A 10610-nucleotide genomic window follows, 5' to 3' on the forward strand; every position below is an offset into this window, starting at 1 on the left:
TCAACTTCCTGATTATGGCCTATCTACATAGCAAAACAATATGGATATAGTTGAATGCTGATACAACCAGCACTATTTAGCCAGGTGGACACACCGTCCAAAGCTACCAGTGATATACAGTAATAAAAAGGTAATAGGAACGAATATGTTAGTGGCATGCACTTGGTGTTGTCAACTTCTTTTGGACAGTGGATGCACATCTCTATGCCAGCTGGAGTGCAGGGAAGCTACTTCCTGCCTTCTCAGATCCTGGAAAGGTAGCTAGAGGACCTGTATACCTGCTCTGTGATCAGAGATGTAGAAAAATTTCTGGAAATTTCCCCCATACTCATTTTCTGTGGGAAAATTTCCATTTCTAGAATTTCTGCTTGGCTACTGGAAAAACCTTTGAGGTACAGTGAGGGGAAATTAATATGGTGTAGCAGTTTTTTTGTTTAGTTTTTAAAAACTGTCTAAATAAGTCAAACAACTTGCCAATTCAAATCACAATCTATTTTAGGTATCAGGAAAATTTGTATAATACTCTTTTTAAAGAAAACGTGTACATTTTATGCAGATGTGAGGGAAATTTCCATGGGAATTTTTTCAATTTTCCAATTCATTTTTTTCCTGGAAAACCCACATCTCTGTGATCAATACAGAGATGCAGCCATAAATGCAGTTTGAATACAGTGTGTCCACCATGTCCACCATGTCCTCTGAAACCTCCCAGTTCCGAAAATGGACCTTTGATGCCCTATAAAGGGGACATACCTCTCTGCTCTTTTTCCTGACTGGAGGTTTGGATTGGGTTAGAGGAACACAAAGATGCATTGCCTTTCCAACCAAGCCCTCAGAAATCTTCCCCACTGGAATAGCAAACTCAGGGTCTTGAAGAGGGTTGTGGAAGGTAATTTGGTTCTCTCAAGTCTGATGCTCAACCTGGAGGCTTCCTTCAAAGAACAAAAGAGGAGGGAGGAAAGTCAGCTGAAACATACCTAGCCTTAACAGTGAAATCAGGCAGTTCAGCTGACAGGAATCTCCTATTATCCCAGGTCATAGTACAGGCATGATAAGAGATAAAGCATGACTAAAGCCACCTTCAAGATGCTTCAAGGGTTGGTTGTGGGCAAGCTATACAGATCACAAGATAGTGCCCTCCTGGGCTCAGCAACTTGCAAACCCTATTCATTTTGAAGGTCTTGCATAGGAGACATTTCCGGCCAACGAGACCTAAAGCTGAAAAGTCACTGTGGAAAGCAATGAAGCAGCTGCACCTTGGGTACAAATGAAAGGGAAATTGGCAAGGGTGGATGGAGTGAAAACACAAGATAATATCTGGCTTGACAGGTAATCAGAACAAGTGGATGCTTAAAGATGCAGGAAATGTGTAAACAGTACTCAAAAAGAAATGGCGCTTTTTGGTTTCATTTTCTGCATCAACTTGTAACAGAATTATTACAAATTGTAACAGAATCTGATTATCTACAAGGGCTGCTTGCTAATAGTTTCAAATGGCCAATACCCTCAAGACCCTCAGGCTCCTCTGAGATAATGTAAACCTCCCTGAGCCTTTTGGAGGGGAGGTATAAAATTTTTAATAATACATAAATAAAATAAAATAAATAATGGATTCACCTTCTCTAACATCCTTCTGACCCTGGGCTCCCACAATCCTACTTGTGTACCAGGGAGAGACGCTCAGTGACCTTGACAGAATTGAGGGAGAATTCCAGCCAGACTTCTTTTGGTTATTACTAAGCAGAGCTGTAGGTTTTCTAGAATATTTTGAAATGGAACATTTTACCATGCTTTTCCCCTCATTTCCATAAATTTGCATTAATTTTTTCTCCATAAATGTTACTATGCTAATTTTCTTGATGCCCTAAGGCAGGGAGTCTCAACATTGGGTCTTCAGATGTTATTGGATTTCAACTCCCATAATCCCCAACCAAAGGCCACTGGGGTGGGGGATTATGGGAGTTGGAGTCCAATAACATCTGGAGACCCAACGTTGAGAATCCCTGCCCTAAGGGACTATGATCTGATTTAGCATGCTGTTTGAACCAGCTGGTGAAAAGGCCCTGGTCCCAGGAGCTCCTCCCATTTAGAAGATCCCCACTAACAAAAGTGACTTCCTAAACACTACCATTGTTCCCTCTAACAGGGATTCCCAGGTGTTGTGACCTACAACTCCCATAATCCCCAAGTAAACACCATTGCAGCTGGGATTCTGGGAGTTGTAGTCAATGACATCTGGGAATACCTGTTAGAGGGAACACTGCACACTACCCTCTGTTACTGAAATGCACATGCAAATCCCTCATTTGGGGTTATTTTATTTGTTTGTTTATTTAACATATTTATATACCGCCCACCACCGAAGTTTCTATTAAAAAAAATTTTTTTTAAACCAACCAAAAGATTAAACATACATAAAATTTAAAATTAAATCAATCAATAAAATTCAGCTAAAAAATCAACTAAAATCATAAAAAACTTCAACTAAAAAGCCTGGCTGAAGATATGTGTCTTCAGTTGTTTCCTAAAAGCCATGAGGGATGAAGAGGCTCTAATCTCAATAGGAAGTGCATTCCACACCCCGGAGGCAACTACAGAGAAGGCTCGCCTTTGGGTAGCCACCAGACGAGCCAGTGGCACCCTCAGATGAACTGAACCTCCCCTAATGATGTTAATAGGCAGCAGAATTCATAATGAAGGCAGCGTTCTCTTAAATACTTTGGGCCCAAGCTATTAAGGGCTTTATAGGTAATAACCAGCACATTGTATTTTGCCTGGAAACCTATTGGCAGTCAGTATGTACCTCTTTTGTAGCCAGGAGATGCCTCTGCTTCCCAGAGGCCTCTGGGGGGCTTCTATGTGAGACAGCATGCTGGACTGGATAGGACTTGGAAAAATGCCAGCAGGGCTGTTCTTATGTTTTTAAAGTAAATTTTGTGTACATCCCAGTTTCCACAGAATGTAGTGGCGGGCACAGAAACCAGCATTTTAAAGCCAGCAGCTTTCTTTTCTTTCTTTCCCCCCCCAAAAGAAGATGTAGTGTCCACCCCATACATTGGCAAGGTAGATTTCTAAATGTGAAAGGAATACTTAGTAAGATCTCAAAAGTTCTTTTAGCAGTGAGGCTTCATTATCCTTGCTCCTCTATAAAATACATTACACAGAATTAACAAATAGAAATGACAAACGTAATTTACACAAAAATTCTTGTTTGTGCAAAAAGAAAGCTAAAAGTGTAGAACTGTGGGGAGAGTTTGTGCTTGTGGCATCTATGCATGGTCCTTAAGCATAGGGGAAGAGAGCTTTCTGCCCTTCTAGTTCTACGCCCCCACTCACCAACAAGTATATTTCACATATACTCTGATGGGGTCTGAGCTGTTAGTGACTGACTAGGAGTGGCATTTTGGTGGTGTGGTGGACAGCTCATTGAAAGTGTCAACTCAGTGTGTGGCAGCTGTGAAAAAGGCAAATTCCATGCTCAGAATCATTTTGAAAAGGATTGCGGGGCGGCGGGGGCGGTATCATGACTGCTAACATCATAATGCCCTTATACAAAAAGATGGTGCAACTAAATTTGGAGTACTATGTACTCCATGTTGGAAATAGTTGACATTCCTTTTTGGAATGCCCAACCCCTATCAGTAGGAGACAGTGCCTCACAGAGCAAGCGCCCCAGGGTAGGAGCGGGGTGGTGGGGGCTCTTTAAAAGCTGCCCAGTAGTGGTGCAGTGGCAGGGGGCAGTGCACTGAAGTGTGGGTGCTTTGGGGGGTGGGGAGAGAGTGCGTAAGGCAGCCTGGGAGGTGTGTGCAGTCCTGGAGCACTGAAGCTCCCAACAGAACTACCTTCCTAGATTGCCGCGCAACACCCTCTCCCCACTCCGTGAAGCACCCATACTTTGCTGCACAGACTAGCTGCCTCCATGCCAGAGCTGGGTAGCTTTTAAAGAGTACATAAAACAAAATGACAGATCTAAAGATATAATCAAAACCAACAGAAACCACTAAATATGTTGGAAACCTTCGAGGAGGCAGAATTGACATATGATGGGAAAAGACTGATGGATTCCCATTGAGAATTATTCATAATTCAACATAAAAATAGAGAGACAATACTGCTGATATTTATCGAAGATCTGAACTTTTTTGGACGAAAAAGCATATCGAAACAGCGTATATTATTGGAAAGCTGTTGTGTTTCCATAGTTCTCAATATACTTACATATTGTTATTACATTATATTTGTATATTGTATTTATCCCTGGTGGCGATGAGCCCCTGGTGGCAATGAGCTCCTGGTGGCGCAGTGGTAAAACTGCTGCCCTGTAACCAGAAGGTTACAAGTTCGATCCTGACCAGGGGCTCAAGGTTGACTCAGCCTTCCATCCTTCCGAGGTCGGTAAAATGAGTACCCACAATGTTGGGGGCAATATGCTAAAAATCATTGTAAAACCGCTTAGAGAGCTCCAGCTATAGAGCAGTATATAAATGTTAGTGCTATTGCTATTGCTAAGTGCTATCCAGATCACCATATACATTTGATTGTTTTACTTTCAATATAATTCACATTCACATATTTAGTGGGTTTAGTTGTTTTTGGTTATATCATTAGGATCTGTCATTTTGTTTTATGTACTATATTTCAGGTATTTTATGTTGTTGTTTTGTAGCTTTTAAAGAGCCCCTAACATCCAGCTCAGCCACCTGATAGCGCAGCAGGGAAGTAACTTGCCTAGGGAGCAAGAGGTTGCTGGTTCATATCCCTGCTGGTATGGTTCCTAGACTATGGGAAACACTTATATCAGGCAGGAGCGATATAGGAAGATGCTGAAAGGGATCATCTCATACTGTGCAGGAGATGGCAATGGTAAACCCTGTGTATTCTACCAAAGAAACCACATGGCTCTGTGGTCTCCAGGAGTCGACACCGACTTGATGGCACAACTTTACCACCCCACTCATACCCTGGGGCATGCACTGTCTGCACTTACCACCCCACTCATACCCTGCCTCCTGATGGTGGGGATTTGGAATTCCCAAATTAAATTCTAACTATTTCCAACATGCACAGGCCTAGTACTGTGTACAATTCTGATCACCATATCTCAAAAAGGACATTGTAGAACTGGAAAAGGTGCAGAAGAGGGCAACCAAGGTGATTAGGGGCCTAGAGTACCTTCCTTATGAGGCAGGGCTATAACACTTGGGCCTTTTTTAGCTTAAAAAAAGACAATTTAGGGGAGACATGATAGACATAATAAAATTATGCACAGTGTGGAGAGAGTTGATAGAGAAAAAAAATCCATCCCTCTCTCATAACACTAAACTAGGGACCATCCCATGAAACTGATTGCCAGAAAACTTAGAACCAACAAAAGGAAGCACTTTTCCACACAACCTATGGAATTCTCTGCTACAGGATATGGTGACAGCCACAAATCTGGATGGTTTTAAGAAAGGCTTAGACAAATTCATGGAGGACGGGTCTATCAATGGCTACTAGCCTGAGGGCTATAGACCATCTAAGAGGCAAGATGCCTCTCTAAAGCCACCCAGAGACACAAGTTTGGGTGGGGTATAAATTTAATAAATAAATAAAATAGCTGTTTCAGGGGAGCAACAGCAGGAAAGAGGGCATGCCTGTGGGTTTCTTGGAGGCATCAGGTGGGCAACTGTGTGAAAAAGGATGCTGGACTAGATAGTACTTGGGCCTGATCCAGCAGGGATATCCTTATCCTTAAGGATCACCTAGGACAAGGTGAAAGGGAGAGTCTCACTGGTCTCACTATGAGGTTTGTATTCCTGGGTTATCTACATGCACCACCTTTTCCCATACCCACATTAATTTTTCTAACATTTACTGAAATAGACAGAATCTGTTATACCAGCACCCACTACTTCCTGCCATCCAACTCCCTCATTACAGCCTGTTTGAATGACAGGGCACTGAGCTCAATGCTTTTTACTACAGTAAAAGCCAATTCCAGTTGAGACAAAGGCTTTAATCCACTACATTTTGGCTGGGTGGAAGGCGCATGTGTTACTGGAACAGATCCAGGTTACCTAAACAGGCAACACAAGCTGCTCAAAATACTTGCCCCATGTTGTTTACCTATCCCCCTTGGCGCAAAGGCCCATGGCGCCCCACCGTACCCACCACCCCACTGGATGGCACTAATCCAACAATGTCAGCAAACTGGGATTGGTCAGCCTCCTTCATACACTAAATGGAGATCAGAAACAACAGCTGTCCTACCCTGACCTCTTCTGCCCAGTGACCCCAAAGTTTCCTACTCTCCTCTTTGTCCACCTTGCCCATGCCGCCTCACTGCAGCAGCTAGACTCCTCCATGGCAGTTCAGGTGGGTGAGTTCCTATAAGAGCTGTCTGCAGACATATTAATCGCCCACAAGACTCTCTGATTTGGTGCACCCTCACTTCAAGCTATGACACTTCATCCATGGCAGGGAGCCTGGGAGGGATCCCAGGCTCCCTGCCAAGGATGAGGCCCGGCTTCCTTCTCTTTCCCCTACGTGAGCTAATACAGACTATAAACTCCAGAAGAGCGAGGGCCACTTTTAGCCACCTAATGGCGCAGCGGGGAAATGGTTTGACTACCAAGCCCGAGATTGCTGGTTTGAATCCCGCTATATCGGGCAGCAGCAATATAGGAAGATGCTGAAAGGCATCATCTTTTACTGCGTGGGAGACGGCAATGGCAAACCCCTCCTGTATTCTACCAAAGACAACCACAGGGCTCTGTGGTCGCCAGAAGTCGACACCGACTCGGCACACTTTACCTTCCCAGTGCCTAGCAGTACACCTTTGCAATAGCCCAGTAGAGCTAGGGCATAGGGGCTGGCGCTAGTGCCACTGTGGGCAGGTCTCAGGCCACTCCAGGCACACCAAAGTCTAGAAGAAGACTAGAGAGAGCTCTCTATTTCAGGCAATACTTTTGAGGTAGCAGGGAGACCACCCCGTACACTCAAAGCGGGTCCTGCCAGTCCACAGGAGCAAAAGGAGAAGTGCAAGGACCCGCTCCCTCCCTCAAGTGTTCCCTGATTCCAGGAATTATTACCCCCCTTTCGTCCCCGCTTTCTACTCGTGCTGCTCTCTGGGGCTCCATTGCCAAAATAAAAGGTGTCGGGGCTCAATCCCGCTTGTCACGACCTTCCCTCCTCCTCAGTTCAGCTTCTCTAGGGGTCTTTGCTTGTTGAGGAAAGGGAAGCACACCTTGTACATCATCAGACGCACCCTTTTCACGGGCGTTAGCACCGTTACTTCGTACACTGCAGGGCTGAACCCTGGAGCTGCTCGCAGTTCTCCATTCCCAAATACCACCCTACCACCCGCTCGCTCGCTCACCCACCTCCGCTACCACCGCAGCCACCTCCTGCGACCTCCTCCTCCTCCTCCGTGGCCCTTTGGAGCCCACCATGCCCCTCTCTGCCTTCTTCGGCTCGGCTCCGTTCCCGGCGGCGCCTCGAGAGATGACGTTATCGAGCTGCGCCACCACCAGAGTCCGAACTGTCCGGCATGCTGCTGCTGCGGCGAGAGGCAGGGTCGCAAGTTCAGAGAGGCCAGAGACCCGTCCGATCACTTGGAGATGCCGCCTCCTCCTCAACGGAGGGGAAACAAACGAGTGCGACCGGGGGCGGGGTGCTGCTGCAGAGGACGCGGGTTGGGATTACGGATTGACTCCGCCTTCCTTGCCATGTACCAGAGCTCAGTTTCGGGATCGTACCTCCGAGCGACTCCGAGCATGTGCAGAGTTCACTCCACTCACCCTAGAGCGATGCAGCTGCTTCCAAGATGTTCGCCTACCTCCGAAGAAAGAGAACAAGAAGCAGTGCTGCCCGCTGCGTGTGTACAGCAGCTTCACTCACGCTGCGGCCAGAGAGAGAGGGGGCGATCCTGCAGTACTTTTTCAGCCCCTCCTGAATCGGTAGTTGTACTTCTTTCGCCTAAGCTCTTCTGTCTGCGAAGCCACGCAGGCGGCACTCTCTTTGCCTTTTCTAAGGAGCCAGAGCCCATCACATTAGACAGGTAATGAAGGAGAGCTTCAGTCCTCTCCCCCAACCCACACTCCTAACCATCACTGAAGCCATTGCCTCAAGCAGTGTAAACCGAATACTTCTCCGCCCCGCCCAAACACACGCTCTTCCAAACCCAGCAGTTTATTTGCACTGCTGCCTTCCCTGCTCCTCCTAGGGAAGACTTCTGGGGACAGAATTGCTTTTACTACTATGACAACAAATATGTATGTACCACTCTTCAACCAAAGTTATCAAAGCAGTTTACACAGAAAAACAAACACACAAATAAGATGGTCCCCTGTCCCCAAAGGGCAAACTGGAAACATTGCATTTTCCCTGCATGCTTAGAGGTGCATCCAAGGAGGTCCCTTGCTATTAGTAGTCAAGCCCCCCAAGATCAGGGTGATGAATAGGTTTGCTACCTCCCAGCATATCTGATCAGACAATTTGACCCTTTTGTTCCCAAATACAACCCATAATGCCACAACAGATATTTACCATCTATAGGAGACAGTGAAGCCACATAGTCAAGTAAGCTAGCTAGCCTTGTCACCAATGCTCCCAAAATCTAGAATGAAAAACTGTTTTGGTCCCTCCCAAATGTGATCTCCTCTCTCGCCCAGTCTATTTTGTCCCATAGAAGTACACATTATCTACATGCTCAGAGGTACCATCAACAGGAGCTACTGAGCAGCACCAAGTCAGCACTTACACAGCTTACTTTGGGTTCTGTATCTTGGTCATGCTAAACAGTGGAAACAGGCAAGATTAATATGTATAGGAGCCTTTCAAAATCAAGAGCGCTAAGTGAAATCTAAAAAGGGTCCCACAAGAAAGGAGGCTGCTGATGGAATGAGGGCCTCAACATGACTACAGCCAGAATGGTGTCAGCTCAGTTGTACATTTTCATAAAAAGGACATTCAAGTATGTATAACTTTTTAATTTTTTATTTATTTTACATTTTATATCCCACTCTTCCTCCAAGTAGCTCAGAGCAGTGTACTACATACTTAAATTTCTCCTCACAACAACCCTGTGAGGTAGGTTAGGCTGAGAGAGAACTGACTGGCCCAGAGTCAACCAGCAAGTATCATGACTGAATGGGGATTTGAACTCGGGTCTCCCCAGTCCTAGTCCAGCACTCTAACCACTACACCATGCTGGCTCTCTGGTTATGTTATATATACTATAGTACAACTTGGCTATACAACTTGGTTGTATAGTGTATGGATCTTAAATATCAAAAGCAAATGCATGTGAACAGTAAAGTGTTTAGGTGCAAGAGATTGTCTTAAATACCCAGGCCCCAAACTGTTTAGGGCTTTATAGGTTATAACCAAAACCTTGTGCTCTGCCCAGAAACTTACCGGCAGCCAGTGTAGATGTTTTAAGATAGGAGTGATATAGAGTGATATTTCAAATGATTCCGGTTAAGATTGAAGATAAAATGTTGAATACACGGCAGAGACATATAAACTCCTTTATTTGGGCTAACAAGAAACCAAGAATCAAGTTCAGGATTATGCAAGATGAAAAAGAACTGGGGGAGGGGGGAGGATTAGCTGTCCCTAACTTGAAACCATACTACCATGCCAGTTGTTTGACATGGATGCCGGACTGGATCAGAGAACCATATGGTTCGATTATGGACATGGAGGGATCAGACCTGGTGGATGGACTACATATGTTTTTATGGACTAACATAAAATGAAATGACCAGGAACGAAAGTCCCACACAATCAGAAACAGTCTGTTAAGTGTCTGGGATAAGTATAAGAAAAGGATCAGGCCAGATCTATCACCTTTGGCTTCTATATTAAATATTCTTTTTCATGAAGAAGAAAAATCTAACAAGTTTGACCTTTGGAGAGAGAAGGCATATAGCATGCTAAATTTAACTACTGGAAAAGCAAAACCTAAATCTATTCAAACTCTCACTTTGGAATGGTCCGAGGAAGCTTTATGGTTCCATTATTTACAAATTAGTTTGATTGTGCAGAAAGAAATACAAAAACAAGGCGGTAAGCTCAGAGACTTAAAGGAATTTGAAGGATTACTAACCAAAAACGTTGAGCATTTATAGGGATTGATATATCAGTTGATGTTGAAATATGATTCAGAAGCGGAACAGATTAAAGATGGCATGATTAAGTGGATGCAAAACTTAAATAGGACAATTGATATTCAACAATGGGAGTATCAATGGAAGATGAATATTAAATTTACAGCAAACAGTACCTTGAGAGAGAACTGGTACAAAATGTACTTCCATTGGTACATTACTCCTGTGACCATTAGAAAGATGGACAGCATTTATCCGTGAAATTTAGTGATGTGCACGGTCCGGAGCAGTCCGGACCGGCACCGAAGGGGGGCCTTCCTTTTAGGGCGGGGAGGGCTTGCTTACCCCTCCCGCCTCTTTGCCCCCTCCAGCGCCCGTATTTAACAGAATAACGGGGCGCTGGAAACCAGCCGCCCCCCCCCGCCGCCCCCCCCCCCGCCGCAAGCAGATTTTGCACAAAAACTACCAATACCCCTGCCGCCGCCGTCGCCCGCCAGCCCTCCCTCCCTCCCAGCT

The 10610-nt window shown here is 45.1% G+C and overlaps 1 protein-coding gene across 15 annotated transcripts in view; it reads right to left on the reverse strand.

Annotated features, from left to right (window-relative positions):
* The window catches only part of PNPLA6 (patatin like phospholipase domain containing 6), a 118497-nt gene extending 110725 nt beyond the window's left edge, over positions 1-7772 (reverse strand). For 5 of the 15 annotated variants that reach the window (XM_053298817.1, XM_053298810.1, XM_053298814.1 and 2 more), the window contains exons 1-2: positions 7365-7762; positions 754-932 (exon numbers count right to left, since the gene is read on the reverse strand). In XM_053298817.1, coding sequence (XP_053154792.1) covers positions 754-813 — 60 coding nt within the window. In that variant the 5' untranslated portion in view covers positions 814-932; positions 7365-7762. Of the gene's footprint in view, positions 1-753; positions 933-7364 lie in introns of those variants that run through there. The other 10 variants (XM_053298803.1, XM_053298802.1, XM_053298805.1 and 7 more) reach the window with 8 other exon arrangements.
* Between the last annotated feature and the right edge of the window lie 2838 nt (positions 7773-10610).

The sequence above is a fragment of the Hemicordylus capensis genome, chromosome 2 (assembly GCF_027244095.1).
Source record: "Hemicordylus capensis ecotype Gifberg chromosome 2, rHemCap1.1.pri, whole genome shotgun sequence".
NCBI lineage: Eukaryota > Metazoa > Chordata > Lepidosauria > Squamata > Cordylidae > Hemicordylus > Hemicordylus capensis.